The sequence below is a fragment of the Mesoplodon mirus genome (genome assembly GCF_964341445.2).
Source record: "Mesoplodon mirus genome assembly, chromosome: 6".
NCBI classification, from domain to species: domain Eukaryota; kingdom Metazoa; phylum Chordata; class Mammalia; order Artiodactyla; family Ziphiidae; genus Mesoplodon; species Mesoplodon mirus.
In genome coordinates, this window is record NC_138982.1 from 104,659,751 (window position 1) to 104,678,203 (window position 18,453).

Here is an 18,453-nt window from a genome sequence, read left to right on the forward strand (position 1 = left end):
CATACCCTCGAGATGCCTGGCTCATGCTACATCTTCTGGGTACATAACAAACTCATTAGTATAGTGCCTCTATATTGTAGTTACAAAGCATTAAATTAAGACTAAATAAATACATCCAATGAGATGTAATATAAATGACATAAAACCCTTTAATGTATCTTTAATGTAACTGTAAAAATTACACATCATGTTGAAAAAAAAACCAAGAGATGCAAAGAGAACTGTGCTGGCTAACTGTATTTCTACCTCCCTTTCATTTAGCTGTAGCCCTGTGATTAAATTCTGGCCAAGAAAATGTAAGTAGAAGATAAGGATCCTTAAAGGCAGGGGCATGTCCTTTTTTTACTTTTTCCTTCCTACTGGCTAGAAGACAGCTGCAATCCCTCTTAGCTGATCAAAAACCTCGAGGAGCCTCTGCATTCATTCAAATCTGAAACATAACAGGCTGGTACTATTAAGCCAGAGTCTATTCACCACATTAGCCTCAAGTATACTAAGAATATAAAGTAATAGAGTGCACAGTATATGTACCCGAATATGTAATAAAGCAATTTAAATAAATAAGTCAGAGTAATTTAATAATAAATTTTTTCAGCTTACCTCCTTGGATTCCCTTTGCTGTTGCCGTTTTACCAGCATTATCAAGTCCCACCATCACAAGAGTCACCTTTCTTAAAACAATAAAAATTTGAAAATCACTTTGAGTCAATGAAGTATTGGGGTAAAAATAAAAGCAAATTCATTCATCCAAGCAACACTTAAGGAGCATCTACATGTACAAGACAATCTGCTGGATGCTAGGGGGTACAATGATGAATAAAATATATATTCAAAAAGCAAAATTCTTGAAAAATACCTGTAAAGTGTCATCCTTTTGTTCTCTAAGCAAAAAAAAAAAAGGGAACTGTACAGTAGATAACCTGAAGGATAGAGAAGAAATAAGGGAAAGAAGAGAGAAAGCAAGGGAGGGAGATGGATCCTAGCACGAGTTATCTATCATGTCTAAAGACTCAATTTTCTAGTTAACTGAAGTCTAAGGATTAGCACAAATTTGTTTTTTCTTGTGAAATTACGTAAGAAAAGAATGATTGTTACGTTCTTGACACTACTAGTATGCTCAACTGTTTTTATATATGCAGCACCTTACCAAGTATAAATCTTAAACATAGTATAGTAACATGATTATTAACCTAAGCGCTAACATATTTTGAAAGAGGGTTCCTAAATTATAAAGCTTAAAATGTTTCTGATGATATAGCTAAACTTCACAGAGGTAGAAAAAAAAATACAATCCAGTTCAATTTTACTATTGAAGAAACGTAAGTCCAGAGTCATAAGATAAGACAATGAATTGGTTACAGTCAGAACCAGAACCTAATTCACCTAACTCCTAGGGACTTCTCAAACCTGGGGCAGATTATAAAGGAACAAACCTACTATCCTGGTCCTATTATCTCAGCGATTCACTCCACCACTAAAGCTCATTTCTGTTCCAGGCTTAACTACTGCTTAGTATAAATGATGAGACCATCTATTAACACCATTTTGGGAATATAGAGAGAAAGCCACAGCATAACTGGGCCACATTCCCATGGGGTAGAGTCAGGGTTTCTACCAAGTACAGTCATTCTTCACTGGCGATCATTCCAAGGGTTAAAAAACAGAACTTAGATGGCAAGAACGGGTGTTTTTTCATCTGTCTAGGCCTGGCTCTCTTGGATCTGGACTTCTTTATTGAACAAATAGTTACTGACCATCTTCTGTATACCATACACCAGTGTTCTAGGTACCTGAGATACACCTGTTTATTTAAATAACCACAACAACAATGAAAAACAAAAACTGATAGAGAAACCCTTCCCTTATCAAACTTACATTTTAGTTACAGGAGGCAAACAATATAATACATATAAAAATAAGTAAATTACAGGTTATCATATGTTAGAGGTGATTAGGTACTATAGAAAAAAGAATAAAGTAGAGCATGATACGGATTGTAGTTTTACATAAGGTGATCAGGGCAAGCCTCACTAAGAAAGAAGGTAAAGTCTGAGCAAGGGCTTGAAGGAGGGAGTTACTTATGCAAATATCTGGGGCAAGAGAGTACAGCTGGGGCAAAGGCAAGGAAGCCAGTGTGGTAAAACCCAGTGAGACAGGAGCAGGGAAGAAGGACAAGAAGTCAGAAACGCATCAGAGGCCAGATAACATAGGGCCTTGTAGGCCATGGTGAGGACTTTGGTTTTTGTAAGTGAAATTAATTTACTCTTCATGTTAATTTCCTTTGTTATCCAGGAGCCTTAGTCTTTTGTAAATGCTTCAACCATCCCTATAACCACCATGAAGAATAAACGAAAGTATGTCTATGCTTGAGTCAGTGGTAAGTCACAATTAGCAGCATCCCCACACCCCATTCCCAGTCAGTCAGTGGTGGGGTCAGTGTAAATGCCAAAGAGGCACACAGCAGATTATGAATTTACGGATCTGAGGTAGTATGTGAGGTCTGGGTACTTCTATCCACGGGAAAGTTTTACCTGTATTATCAACTTTGAAAAATATGTTTACTTCTTAAGGAAGCTTTGAGATATGTAGAGTATAACTCTACTATTTTGTTTGAAGAATTCATAACTTCCAAATATCAAAGAACAAAATTTAAGTACAAAATAATTTTTAAATAAAATATAATAAATGACTATCCAAAAAAGATGGATTGTATAGCATTTAAACAATATTTTGGATAACTGAAGTTACTAGATAGATAATAAATTAGACCATAATAGTAAAGCTAATTCAATTGCTCTTTAATAATTTATTTCAAGATCTACAGTGCTTCAAACATCACCATGACCAAAACAATTACTTTTGGGGAACAAATCCCCATTTTCTGCTTGTTTGCATCATTTATTCTGTAACTATTGATTAGGCACCGATTACACAGTAGCAAAAAAAACATCCACAATCCCTAGCCATCATAAACCTTAGAGCCTAGAAAGAAAAGAGGCATTAGAGATTTATGTGTGATGACGGTTGTAAAGGGAAAGCACAGGCAGGCACAGGAAGAGATAGCAGATGACCATGCCTATTCTAGAAGTCACAGAAGACCATACTGCAAACATATATCGACTGGGTCAGCAGTTCCTAGGAACATCATGGATCCTTTTCCCATCCCTTATGAGCCAGAGTAAAAAAATCTCAAATATACCTTTTTAAGGAAAATGGCCCTTCATTCTCTACTACAAAGGTAGCATTTTATGTTTTCCCCCCTCCATCCTTGTCAAGATTTCAGTTTAAAAAAAAAAATCACTGTCCAAATAATTACTTTTACACATTTTGAAACATTACTCTTAAAGCAGCTATCAAGGAAAAATGTTAGATTTTACCTTAAAAGCTTTCCTTTTTTAAAAAGAATATTAGGTTCAAACAAAAAAAAGTTCTTCAAACATGAAAATCACTTTGGAAAATTATAATCATGCTGAGACTGGCACGAAATAAGTCTCTCTGGATTTCTATTTTTATTTTGACTACACTTGCAAGTACACAGTTAATCTTTAAGATCATTATGCCATATACTTGAAAACACAGCTTTAATTAAATATTTGAGGTAATTAAAGCCTTAATGAAAAAACATAACATTAGCAGTACAAATGAAAATCACAGTATGAATTACTGCAATGCCTGATAACAAAGCATTAAATTTATACTTTCAGAATAGAATGGGTTTAAAAGGCTAACAATCACCTAACAATCAAAATTCTATGGAACTCTTTAAACACTGAATATATTCAATCTAACACATTTTAAAATGTACATGTCATTATAGCTTTTTAAAATAAGATAAATTATCACTGATTGGGAACAGTTTGGCTGTGATGCTATGTAACAACAGAGAAATAAAAAACTATGTTTTTTAGTCTTATGATTATTGATCAAATACACTAGTCCTTCAATTGAAAAAATAATAAACAGTGTTCTTAGGTTTATAGTGTCTAGAAAGTTGACACTAGCAATAAAAGCAATCATTTAGTCATTTGGTCAGGCAGTAATTCAATAAAAGTACATAAGGCATTTGAGTAATATGGACACAAAAATGCCTGAGACATGATTTCTATCCCAGAGTGCTCATCATCTAATGAGAATGACTAAAATGTAAACAAATATTTGTACATTATGACACTATGACAGTTTAAAATGCTTATCGATATTTACAAGATGCTAAAGGAATACAGAGCAAGAAGACTTTATTCAGTCTAGAGATACAGGAGAAGGTCTGGGAAGCTTCTTACACAAGGTGATGATGCCTCAGCAAGAAGACTTTATTCAGTCTAGAGATACAGGAGAAGGTCTGGGAAGCTTCTTACACAAGGTGATGATGCCTCAGCTAAGTTCTTAAAATGTAGAATTTTGCCGAGCAAGGGGAAGGTGAAAATAGGAGGAAGGATGAAGAGGTTCCAGACTAAGAACACTGCCTGAGAAGACACCACACCAAGGAGGTAAGAACTGGCAGGGTGCTGAGTTGCTAAACCCAGGCATTAAGGGTACATCTCAGGAAAGCAGCCTTAAGCAAAAGGAGAACATGCTTGTTACATTCATACACAATCACAACTCAATACAACTGTGTATTGAGTGTAAACGGAACCCGACATACTTCTACTTAAGGAACCAGTATCATAATATAGGTAATAATGTGACCTTCCAGAAGTTGAAAGTGATCACTTAGCTCTTATTACAGTTATCCCTGAGTCTTGAATTATATACCAAACTAGAAAGGCTGACATGGAAAGGACTCTGTTGTAAGATGTACAGTATGTTTCTACTCGTAACAAGTAACATATAGGGATTGTGGGTACTCTGATATATAGCCACAAACTTGGTTTTAGAGCAGCCTGTGTTCAAATCCCAAAATTGCCATTCCCAAGCTATATGACCTGGGACACATTATTTAACTTCTCAGAATTTCATCAGTAAAATGGGATAATAAAAATATCCATCCCATAGGGATGTGGTGAAATTACATAAGACATGCAAGTAAGGTGCACAATGCTTGTGGCACACAGTAAGTGCTCAACCTATAGCTGTTCTATTACAGAATAAAATTCAAGACAGGGAGTCTACAAATGAGACCAGAGAGATGGGCAGGGACCAGATTATAGAAGAGGATTAATGGGTTCAGTTTTGCACATGTTGACAGTAGTGCTTGTCTCACACTGAAGTCTGAAGCTGGAGGAGAGACCTGGACTGGGATTATGAGACATCTATGTGGTAGTTAAAACTATAAGAACAGATGAAAGAGCACAGAAGGAAGAAGAGCCAGGGGACAGGGGACAGGTGACACAGAACCCCAAGAACCTTTGAAGAAACCCTTAAAATTGTAGCCAGAAAGAAATGACACCAAAGAAATGGCAGCGATGGGAACAGTTTCCAGAAGGGTTAAGAGATGAACAATATCAAATACTACAAAGTTCTGTAAAATAAAAGTACCTTTTTGGTAATTGCCACAAATTAAGTACCTCAGAAATAAATGCTCTCAGCTTTTCCCAAACCCTGCAATACCAACGCTTTGAATTTATATGGCGTGTCTTGATAGTTCAAAGCTATTTTACCCTATCATTTATCTTCATGCTGTCCCTGCAAGTAGAGCAGATACAAGTTACCCAAGGTTACAGTGCTAATAAAAATTAGTTAACAGCAGTTTTCATGGGAAGTTTAAAAACAATAGTTTGTAAAAATAATAATTATTTTAAAGGGCAACTTGAACCATCTCGTTTATCGTAAAATTTACTCACATTTATACACACACACACACACACAATACAAACTAGATAGCCAGGTAGTCTGGCTCATTTTCATCAAAATATTTTGGAATTTTTTCCCCACATTTCAGTCTATCACAATCATAACCTACTTCCTAAAGCTAAGAGAAGGTAATTACCTAGTAATAGGTAGATTACTAAGGTTATGAATTGTATGTTGTTAATAAAACCTAACCATGATGTTAATGAAAATCTAACAATGGCATTTTTCTGTTTAAAATCCTTAAACAGAATCAAATCCAAACTCTGCAGCCTCTTCTTCTGCCACTCCCCAGCAAGGCTTTAAGGCTGGGGTTTCCCCCAGTCCTTCTTGACCATGCATGTTAACATAGCAAATAAACCTTAACTTTTTCATGCAACTTTTCATACAGTCTTCTCAACTAGAACTTGTCTTTACTCTGCAGCCCCAGGATCAGATGTGCTGAGCGTACATCATGCATCTTTACTGAATGAAACAACATAAACATACTTTCTGATCCCCCATTTACTAAGTAAACACTAAGTAAAATTAAAATATATAACTTTAAGTTGAGAACATACTATAATGGATTTAATTTATATAAATCTTCACATAAAAGTAACAGTTCAATATTAGAGAATGTAATTAAAATTAACTATTTTCTTACATCAAACTGACTGAAGTTTTCTGAATAAATTTACATGCTTATGGTTTCAAGGTAATAATTAACAGTGAGAAATATTTTTAAAACTAAAATAATTCTGAGTTTTAAAAAAAAAAGTAGGTATTGATTAAGAGAGCCAAAGACTGTTTTACATATTTTATCTCAGGGTCCCTTTTTATGTAACAGATATAGAAATTAACATGTGTAAAATATAAGCCACATAATATTAGCACTTTGAACTTAGACTCAGAAAACATCTGAATTCTGAATCCTTTCTGAAAGACATTATTACAACCTTTTGAACATTTACAACTCTAAACTTCCTCATCTGTCAACTAAGGAAGACAATACTTCAAATGAGATAATTACATAAAAGCTATTTCTAACTTCAAAAATGTTATGCAAGTTAAAATAAAACACTTCACTGAAACACGATGAAGCAAAAGTTAACACATCAAAATTAATATTTATTACTTAAAATATTTAAAACTAAATGGAGCAATTTAACAAATAACAAATACATATGAAAAGGGACTTGGGAATACTGTTTTATGATATATGTGTGAGAAAACAAAAAACTTACCTCAAAAAAAATTAATACAATGAAAAAATTTTACCAAAAACATTTATGGCGTGATTTTATTATACAAATGCACTGTTTTCTGACATTTTAATTCAGATTGTAGAGTCCAGGATAATACTGCATCAAAATAACTCTCTAAATTTATGAAACACTAAAAAGAGGGCAAAACTTGGGGTTATATGCTAGCTTTGAAGTCCTGATCAAGTGAAATTCTTAGTATCAGTTTGTTCATTTCTAAAATATAAAGGGATAATGTAAACTATGGACTTTAGCTAATGATATATCACTATGTTCATCAATTGTAACAAAAGTACCCCACTAATGAAAGATGTTAAGAATAGTGGAAACTAGGAGGAGGGAAGGTATATGGGGGCTCTCTGTACTTTCTGCTGAGTTTTTTGTAAACCTAAAATTGATCTAAAACTAAAGACTTTTTTAATTGAAAAATAGAATAAAATATAAAGGGGTAGAATCAAAATATCTCTAGATCCCTTTCCTAAAATTCTGAGATTCTTACTATGAATAAACAGGAAGCTGTAGGGGGATAAAAACAAGTGTAAGATATTCCAGTTCTGCCCATGGCACATCAGATAATCCTTGCTAATCTGTATGTACAGCTTAATTAAGAACCACCAATTTCTATAAATAGTCTAGGATTTACAGTTATATTTACTTAGACCAAGGAAGATGGCTAATAGGGTGCTGTTTCCCCACTGAAAAAATTCCTAGCGGAGATAACATACCACATCATGGCATGTTTTACCAGATACCATACTGATACACAGAAAGCACCAATCCACATTGCTTACTGTGACATGTGAGTGTCTTCTTTTAGACTTGGCCACAGTGAATAACAATCTACTAATAAACTTGAATTAAAGCTTTGGTAGGCTGAATTGTGACAAGGAAAAACATAGATGGGTAAGAAACTAGTTTTAGCTAGTGGTTACCTCAGGGAAGGGATGGTGTGAGACAAATAAGGTGCAGGGAGCTTCAAGGATTTATCCATTTCTTCAGAAAAAAACTGAAATGTGATGACCAAAGGTTAATATTTGTAAAACCTAGGTAGTAAGCACATGAGTACTTACTATATTTTTCTTGTTCTTTAAATACTGGTAAAAATATGTTTTTACTATTTTAAATTATACTACATAATTCTTGCTGCCAAAATTACTTCCTTTAAATTGATGTAATTTTCTGCCTCTCTAGGTGGGCTATTCCTGAAATCATGCTCATGGAAAGCATAGGAAGCACAAATTTCTTCAAGACCCAGGTAAAATTACACCCTTTCCAAAATTCTGCTTCCAAGCCTTGCTAGAATCTTGGAAATCATCTTTAAACTCATATATTCTATCATATGTTATATTACCATTTCATCAACTAGATGCTACTTGGTATAAATAATCAGAGTTCTGAGTATGTAAATGATAATATGTAAGGGTGAGGACCTGCTGACAGGGTCCAGATATTTACTGAGAACCATGACTTGACAGACCTTGTGTTCTGTGCCCTGGATGAAGGCTGCTCCCTATACAAAAAATAAATTTCAACAGAGATTCAAATGTTAAAAATTAAAACATAAAAGTACTAGAAATAAAAAGTATAGGTGAATATAATCTTGGAGTGGTGATGAACTTCCTAAATATTACACTGAGAGAATGATATATTTGAATTAAAAAAATTTAATGTTTACGCTTCAAAAACCATCAAAAGATTTTAAAACATAACGAAAGAAAAATACTGCAGCATATACTAGAGTGAAAGGGTTACTAGTATAAACACTTAAAAACTCTTTTAGAAAAATCAATAAGAAAATGGACCTGTGCCAATAGAAAAACAGCAAAGGGAATCACTGGGAAATTCTCAAAAGAAGAAATACAAATGTCTAAGGGAAAAAACTTTTTTTTTTTTAGATGTTGAGGGTAGGAGTTTATTAATTTATTTTTATTTATTTTTGCTGTGTTGTGTCTTCGTTTCTATGCGAGGGCTTTCCCCAGTTGCAGGGAGCGGGGGCCACTCTTCATCGCCGTGCGCGGTCCTCTCACTATTGCGGCCTCTCTTGCTGCGGAGCACAGGCTCCAGACGCGCAGGCTCAGTAGTTGTGGTTCACGGACGGGCCTAGTTGCTCCGCGGCATGTGGGATCCTCCCAGATCAGGGCTCGAACCCGTGTCCCCTGCATTAGCAGGCAGACTCTCAACCACTGCGCCACCAGGGAAGCCCGGGAAAAAACTTTTAACCTTACCAGTAATCAAGAAAATAGAAACTGAAAGCAGATAACATTTCCCCCATAACCTGGAAAAAATGAAAAAGTGATGGCTCCTATTTTTTGAGGAAAAAAGCACTCTCTTACCCTGCTGGTAGGAGTAAAAATTGGTTTAAAAAAACAAGAAGGCTTTCTGAAGAGCAATTTGGCAATATATATCACACACCTTAAACTTTTTCATATCATTTGATCTAGAATTCCATTTCCAAAGACATTTATATAAGGATGCTCACCAAGGCATTGTTGATAACAGTAAAAAAAAAAATTTAAACATTCTAAATATTTAATAACGGGGATAATTAAAAACACTTTGGTGAATCTATTCAACACATTACTCTGCTGCTATTAAAAAGATGTTGAACGGGGCTTCCCTGGTGGCGCAGTGGTTGAGAGTCCGCCTGCCGATGCAGGGGACATGGGTTCGTGCCCCGGTCCGGGAAGATCCCACATGCCGCAGAGCGGCTGGACCCGTGAGCCATGGCCACTGAGCCTGCGTGTCCGGAGCCTGTGCTCCGCAACGGGAGAGGCTACAACAGTGAGAGGCCCGCGTACCGCAAAAAAAAAAAAAAAAAAAAAAAAAAAAAAGATGTTGAACGAAAATATGTAATGATGTAAAATGATGTTAATTATACATTAAGGCAAAATAAATAAAAAGCTATGAAATAGCACTTTATTTTCTCATTACTGTTTAAAAAAATTTACACATACGTAAGAGATTCTACACCAAAATACAAAAAATGGTAATCTCTGGTGGGTGAGATTGTGAGTTAACTTAAATTTGCCCCTTTCTGCTTAACTGTGCTTTCAATGTTCTACAATAAACATGCATCACCTTTAAATAACAATAAATATACATTATTTTTAAATGTTTTTATTTTTTTTGAATTTTATTTTTTTATACAGCATGCTCTTATTAGTTATCTATTTTATTAAATGTTTTTAAATAACAGCAGCTCCTGTCCACAAGACATCCTGTATGACTAGGCAAACTGAATAAACATTACAATACATGGTAAGTAGAGACCAATACAAGGGGGTAATAAGCAAACACAATGCAAGGTAAAGAATCTAGCTGGAATTCAAAGAGTTTCCTGAAGGAGAGAATCTCCCAAGTGAGATTTAAGTATGATTAGGAACAGTCAAAAGAGAGAAGGGCATTCAGGGAGGAATGGAGGGACCAGAGAACTTAAATACCCCAAATCTGGAATGACAGGAAGAAAAAGAATGGCTTATGATGAGTCCATATAGCCAGGCTCAGGTCAAATTGCAAGTATTCTGTAAGTAATAAGTTTGGATGTTATCCTGAAGGCAATTAGGAAAGACTTAAGGTTTAAAATCAGCTGCATACTGAAAAGATCATTGACAGTATGGAGCATTAATCAGAGGGGGACAGTGTAAAGTCTGTCAAAGAGATCTGGGAGAGAAATAATGGAAACCTTATCTAAAACGGAGCAGTGGGTATGAAAAGGCTGAAAGAGTGCAAGACACACAAATTGTATTAAGTAGGTATAAACCAAAGGATTTGATGATTTGAGATAACAGCACAAAGAGGTGTGCAGGATTACTCTTGGCTTCTGATGTGGGTAAAAGGAAGGCAGAAGCAATTAGGCATGAGAGAAGATGTAAGTTCAGTTTTGGATGTGTTCGGATTGGAGATTCTGTGGTAACTGGATATGTAAGTCTTTAGTGGTGGATGAGTCTTTGTGTTGGAAATATGGACTTGAGAGTCAATGTTGAGGTGGTAGCTGAAGTCTCTCTATATGGTGCGACTGACCATAAAGGGAGAATATGTAGAAGAAGAAAAGAGAGTTGAAGACAGAACCTGTAGCAAACTTGGGAGTCGGATGAAGAAAGGCTAACTGGCAAAAAGAGACAGAAAAGGAAATAAGCGGAAAGATGAAAAAATTTAAATTCAGGAAAAAGAAATAAGAGAATTCCAAGAAGAGAGTGTTCTTAAGTGTCAACTGATGCCAAAAGATTGAAAAGCATCCATTGGATTTAATAACCAGGCAGCATCTGGTGTAGCAAGAAAAACTGAAGGGTCTGGGTGAAAGCCTTCTACTGCAGGAAGTTAAGGAATGCTTGAGAGGGGAGGAAGCTGAGAAGGTACCACTCATACATTGCCAATTGTTAAGTGTGGAGTAAAGGGAAGGAGGAAGGGTAGTGGCTGCAGGGACAGGGTTGTTTAGGATGGTACACACAGAATAACAACCTCCCAAAGATGTCCACATCCTAATTCCCAAAACCTGTGACTATGTTTTCTTACATGGCAAAAGGAACTTTGTAGATGTGATTAAGCTAAAGGATCTTGGATGGGGAGCTTATCTTGGAATATCCAGGTAGGCCCGATGTAATTACAAGAGTCCTTCCTTATAAAAAGGAAGCAGGGGCTTCCCTGGTGGCGCAGTGGTTGAGAGTCCGCCTGCCGATGCAGGGGACATGGGTTCGTGCCCCGGTCCGGGAAGATCCTACATGCCGCGGAGCGGCTGGGCCCGTGAGCCATGGCCGCTGAGCCTGCGCATCCGGAGCCTCTGCTCTGCAACGGGAGAGGCCACAACAGTGAGAGGCCCGCGTACCGCAAAAAAAAAAAAAAAAAAAGGAAGCAGGAGAGCACAGAAGAGAGAAGACGTTATGATAAGACATTATGATGTTGGCTTTGAAGATGGAGGAAGGGGGTCACAAGCGAAGAATGCAGGCAGCCTCTTTCTTTGCTGGAAAAGGCAAAGAAAAACAGATTCTCCCCTAGACCCTCCAGAAAGTATTCAAGCAATCCTGCTGACCCATTTTAGACTTCTGATCTCAGAACTATAGGATAATAAACTTGTTTAAGACACTAAGTTGATAGCAATTTGTTACAGCAGCATTAAGAAACATTTAATTTGGTTTATTTTTTAGGTAAGAGAGGCTTGAACATGTTTACGTACTAAAGGGAGAACAGAAGTGAAGCTCTGAAGACAGAAGAGAAAGAGATTTTGTATTTTTGATGATAAAATTGGACAATAAATTTTTGGATAAAAGTGTAGGTTTATTCTTGTATCCCAGAAGTTCTTTCTGTGATCTCTGACTGAATGCTGAACCCCGAAAGTTCCCAGGAAATGGGAAGAAATGGAATTAAGCGCACAGGTGTAAGAATTAGGCTTGGAAAGAAAAAGGAACCCTTCTTCCACTAACAGAAAGAGAGGAAAGGAAGGTTATCTATACTAATAAGTATAAAATGAATTGAAGAAGGTAACCTACTAATCAGCACTTATCTCCTAAGATCAGAGGTATTATTTACTGAGTAATTACTATGTGCAAAGCATCAAGTACTTGTATACATTTTCTTTCTCAAAATGTTGTAAAACAAAAATTATCCACAATTGACTGGGGGGAAAGTGCCAAAACTCCTAAGATTCAGATGCAAATCTGTTTGACTCAAAACACTATATTGAGAAATCTGGCAGACACCACAATAACCAAGTGACCAAGGTTAACAGCAGCAGTAGTAAGACATATCAAAATCATGTACCCCTTGATATTATGTACTGAAAAGGACATTTCACCTCCATGGTATTTCCTTTACCCATTTATGCAGCAACATCTTTGTAAGGGGTATTCAACAAAACAATTGACAGGTACTCTTCAAAGTCTCAAGGTTATGAAAGACAAGGAAAAACTGCAGAACCATTATAGATTGAGAGAGAACAGAGACACAACAAAACAATGTGGAATCCTTGATTAGATCCTGGACAGGGGAAAAAAAGCATTAGATGTTAAAACAAGTGAACTCAGAATAAAATCTATAATTCAGTTAATAGTACAGTATCAAAGTTAATCCCTTAGCTTTGATCACTGTATTATGATCTCAAAATAAAAAGTTAAAAAAAAAACCACTATAGTGCACTGCTTCTACAGGAGCAAGCCACTTACTTATCTGTGTGTATAGCTTTTAGTCTATTCAAAGTTAATTTTACATAGCTGCAGAGCCTACGTTAGGTTCTGTCTGGTGGTTAACAATAGCAGATACAGGGTTCCTGAATTCCCTAGCATCCTGGTCTGACTCCTGACCTAGACTGGTACTTTTTTTTTTTTTTTTTTTTTCTTTTTGCGGTATGCGGGCCTCTCACTGTTGTGGCCTCTCCCGTTGCGGAGCACAGGCTCCGGATGCGCAGGCCCAGCGGCCATGGCTCACGGGCCCAGCCGCTCCGCGGCATATGGGATCCTCCCAGACCGGGGCACGAACCCGTATCCCCTGCATCGGCAGGCAGACTCTCAACCACTGCGCCACCAGGGAGGCCCCTAGACTGGTACTTTTAACTCTTGACCTCTGACTCCTGCCTTGTCCCTATCACACGTTCTGAATATGCCATCTAATCCCTGATCCCAGTCTCTAGAATAATATGCTCGTTGGGAGAGAATCTAAATGAGAACAGGTGGGTAAATCCAAAGGGTGCAGTATACAGTAGTTAAGTCAGCAAAGTAATCTCAGAACATAGTGTATTAATAATGATCATCTTCTCTCTTACACACACTCACCTCTCACACTTACAAACATATCTTCATAAAATATAAACGTGGGGGACTTCCCTGGTGGTGCAGTGGTTAAGAATCCACCTGCTAATTCAGGGGACATGGGTTCAATCCCTGGTCAGGGAAGATCCCACATGTCAAGGAGCAACTAAGCCCATTCACCACAACTACTGAGCCTGTGCTCTAGAGCCCGTGAGTCACAACTAATGAAGACCACGCACCCTAGGGCCCGCGTGCTGCAACTACTGGGCCCGCGTGCTGCAACTACCGGGCCCACGTGCTGCAACTACTGCAGCCCACGTGCCTAGAGCATGTGCTCCGCAACAAGAGAAGCCACAGCAATGAGAAGCCCATGCACTGCAACGAAGAGTAGCCCCTGGGCCTCCCTGGTGGCGCAGTGGTTGAGAGTCCGCCTGCCGATGCAGGGATACGGGTTCGTGCCCCGGTCTGGGAGGATCCCATATGCCGCGGAGCGGCTGGGCCCGTGAGCCATGGCCGCTGGGCCTGCGCATCCGGAGCCTGTGCTCCGCAACGGGAGAGGCCACAACAGTGAGAGGCCCGCATACCGCAAAAAGAAAAAAAAAAAAAAAAAGAGTAGCCCCTGCTCGCCGCAACTAGAGAAAGCCCGCGCACAACAAAAACCCAATACAGCCAAAAAATATATACACATATATATGTATAAAAACATGAAGAGGAATCTCAATAAGGAACAGCACAGCCTAAAACTTAAAAAATACAGAACAAATACCTAAGCGCACAAAATTTGATATATTTTTAAAATCAGCTTGCTCACCTCTCATTTATTCCAGTAAATGGACTACTTCCTTAATATTTACTTAAGGATTTGCTAAGGAGTAATCAAACTATATAAAATACTATGCAAATATTATTCAGCCACCATTATGAACCAGGCATTGAACAAAGGTACTTAAAAGATAGGTGTAACCCAATTTGTTTTTAAGTCCTTTGACAGTTAGCTCTATCCAACATTGAGAGATTTTACCCATGTCCTTCATATTATGCCATGATCTAGATCAGTGAGGTCCAATAAAAATACACTGCAAGCCACACATATAAGTTTAAATTTTCCAGTTTAAATTTTCTAGTAACTGCCTTTTAAAACATGAAAATAAAAGGTGAAAATAAAGTACATATTATATTTTATTTAATCCAGTATATGTAAAAGTTATCATTTCAACATGTAATCAAACTGAAAAAAAGACTGATAATTTATCTTTTTACCTTCTGCATATTAAATCTTCAAAATCCACTTTGTATTATATACTTACAGCATCTCAGTTCTGACTAGCCACATTTCAAATGCTCAACAGCCACATGCAACTAGTCACTACCCTATTGGACAGCTCAGATCTTGATGCTACTACTTACTAAAGAAGAAAATAAACTGAGTTATAGGGTTAAATTTCAATTCTGCTTTATTAATCAAATCCAATTATCTGTTTTACTTGGCAATCAATATATCCTCTGTTCTCTGAACTCTGTATTTTCTTTAATCATCCCAGAGACTATTATACTATAGCTACTGGGAGAAGCAAACACAAAGAATGATAAATTAAATTGAAAATCCCTTTGGAGTGCAAAGTTTTTGAGTTTTTTTAGTTAAAAGGACACATGCTACTACTGGGCTCTCTTACAAAAATAAAATATATTTTTTAAAAACCAGACATAGAGAAAAACATAAAGGGCCATCTATCATGAATAACCCTCCCATCTTAGTAGACACTGGGCAATCAGACCAGAACATGATTAAAACAAATTAAATCAGAGTCTACACACCCAAACACATCTTTGACTCTTAAAAGTTGACCACATCACTTATATCTAAAAGATTCACATCCATTTAAGAGTTAATAATGGGAGAAGAATTCAAAAGTTTCATTTAAAGCAAATTTCCAAATATAGGCAAATAGTTTTCCTTATAAGTGTAGCTTTTCAGAGCCATTCTTTAAAGGATAGTTCATCCTTATGGCAAATACTTATTTGAAATGCTAATGATTGAAAACCCCAAAACTTTTGCTATAATTTACCCTTGGCCTAATTCTAAAGTAGAATTATAAAAAATCAACATTATTTATAAAGCCCAACGAACTTAAGGTTTCTTTATTGGTTGAGCAGCTCAATTTTAAAAGCACCATTTTCACTGACTTCTTCTAGCATAGTGCCTGGCACATGGTATTTTCTCAGCAAATGAATGAATACCAAGTAGCAGGCTCTAAATATTAATACATCTAGCATTCAAAATGAAACATCAAGAAGTGGACTCTTTTAACTAAAGGGTTTAATCTCATATAAAAATTGAAGCTACACTACAGTTAAGAACACTTTCCATCAGTTATTCTCATTTAATACAAAACTCCTAAAGCATAAATAGTATCATTCTCATTCAATATGAGGAGGATGGGGCCAAAAGTGGTTAAGTCATATAATTATTAAGTAGTGGAGCCAGATTTCAAGCCCAAGTTCTTAAACAAAATGTGTGTGTTGGGAAGGGGTTTGTGGATGTTATAAAAATTATATTCCATTCTTCCCTATTAAAAAAAAATTCCCATTACAAAAGTTTCAGAGGAAAAATACACAATTACACACACACACACACACACACACAATCCACAACTTTTTAAGAAATTAGGATCCCTTTAAATTATAACAATAATAAGCATTACGGATGAGAACTTAACTGCAACTAAACATTAAGTCTACGTTCTCCTATCGCTCCCTGAGGGGATATATCAAACTGGGAGGGAAAGCATCCCCTGCGGCCTGGGAGACTCGTCCAGGCGCAGAGAGGACAGGCGGCGCCCCGTCCGACCCTTGAGGCGCAGCTGTCCCCCTCCCCCAGGAAGACACCCGGCCAACCGGCTCCAGCCTACCTGACGGGCTCCCGCCACCGCTTGAACCAGCTGCAGCAGTTGGCCATCAGGCTGAACATTCCAAGCCGCTCCTCCCGCCACCTCCCATCCGGGCCCGGAGTGGAGATGGGCCGCTAGTTGTACTGGGCCGAGTCTTGGGGGCCGCCGCCGCTGCGAGGCGCCCCTGACGAGGATGGGCCCGGAGGAGAGGCCGGGAGGGAGGTGAGGGCGGTCAGTCCGAGAACCAAGGCCAATAACCGCGCCGACCAGCGAGCGGAGGACTGCGCTCCTCGCCCATGCACAGCGAGGCCAAAGGCGCAGTTTCACAGACCAGGGAACGGTTTGCGGGGCCGACGAGAGAAAACCCCCGCGTCAACGTGCTGACGTTCCTCTCAGGCGCGGAAAGCCCTCCCCAAGCACCGCCCATATACTTCTCCAATCATCGTTTGACGACCCACCGCAGAGGGCTCTGAGTGGCTAAAGGGGCCCGGCTCCCCGCCCCCGCCGAGAGGTGGGAGGGAGAAGGGGGAGTGGTCTTGAAGAGGGAGGGGGGAGCTGAAGGTGGTTCTCGTAACTAGGCAACGGAAGCGTCTAGAAATGAGTTGAGGGATTTCCGACAGATCTTAGGCTAAGACCGATCTGCATACCCATCCAAACTGTGTGAGGGTGCTGTCCTCGTCTGTCTCCAACCCCAAATGAGATCCAGAGATCTCAGGTCTTGTCCATGTTTTGTTTTGTTTTGTTTCATGAAGCAAGGATGAGGATCCTGTGGAATTCCAGCCAACTCTGGCTGCACAACTACAGAAACAATACTCTGGGGCAATTAAGTTAAGAACGAGGGGAAAACTCATTTGCTAACTATCCAATAGTTCAGATGAGAGTGAAGTTTTAATCTGTATAACGTTTATTGCTGTTTGTTACATAAAATGTGAAATGGAAATTTATGATATTTGTTGTGTGGGGGGTTATGTTTACAAAAGAAATAATATGTTCATTGTAGAAAGTGTGAAAAAAACTGAAAAAGGAACAAGATGAAGAAAATAAGATCTCACACTCACCACCCAAAGATAACCAGTGTTAATATTTTGATGTATATTCTTTCCAGGATTTTTGGATACATAGATTGCTAGCTATTTGGTTTCTGCAAGATGGAGAGCATGATCTACTGGCTGTTTTGTAACATGCTTTATTTTATTTAAAGAGATATGTAATATGTGCTTTTCCTTTATATTCTTTGGAAATAAGTAAAGGACAAATACATTCCTATAGGGAAAAAAATGAATGCATTATATGTAGGGACCCGTGTGTCCATTTAGTCTCCACTTAAATATATATTTTCAAATCCTGGTAAAAGGAGAGAGGGCCCTGGGAAGCCCAGTGTATCCAAGAGAAAATAATGGTTGGGGATTAAGGTAGATCTAGTTTTAAAATTATTTTCTGTCTTTTACTAATTCGTATAACCCTAATTCAACCACATATACATCTCTTACAGCTTACTGGGTCTGAACTTAAGTACCCTATCTGTAAAATGACAATGAAAATACCTACTTTGCAGGGTTGCTAAGGTGATGAAATGAGAGAAATAAAGCTCAGGTGCAATTTCTAACAAATAATAGATAGCAGATTTTTGAAGTTGGTGTCACCTGTCCCATAAATATTTATGGTATATATCCCCCTACCTCTGTCTCCAAACTGCTAGGGATCTTGTTCACTATTCTCATTGTCCTGCCTTGATAACTTCAATTTTCTTTCCAGTTGCTCAAGGCTGTATGACCTCATCTGGTTTTCCTAACTAAC

The 18,453-nt window shown here is 37.8% G+C and overlaps 1 protein-coding gene across 2 annotated transcripts in view; it reads right to left on the reverse strand.

Moving 5' to 3' along the window:
- ARL13B (ARF like GTPase 13B) overlaps window positions 1-17,039 on the reverse strand; it is a 75,616-nt gene extending 58,577 nt beyond the window's left edge. Inside the window, exons 1-2 of one of the 2 annotated variants that reach the window (XM_082624805.1) lie at window positions 16,678-17,039; window positions 601-671 (exon numbers count right to left, since the gene is read on the reverse strand). In XM_082624805.1, coding sequence (XP_082480931.1) covers window positions 601-671; window positions 16,678-16,736 — 130 coding nt within the window. In that variant the 5' untranslated portion in view covers window positions 16,737-17,039. The remainder of the gene's footprint in view (window positions 1-600; window positions 672-16,677) is intronic. The other variant, XM_082624804.1, reaches the window with a different exon arrangement.
- Window positions 17,040-18,453: the final 1,414 nt, after the last annotated feature.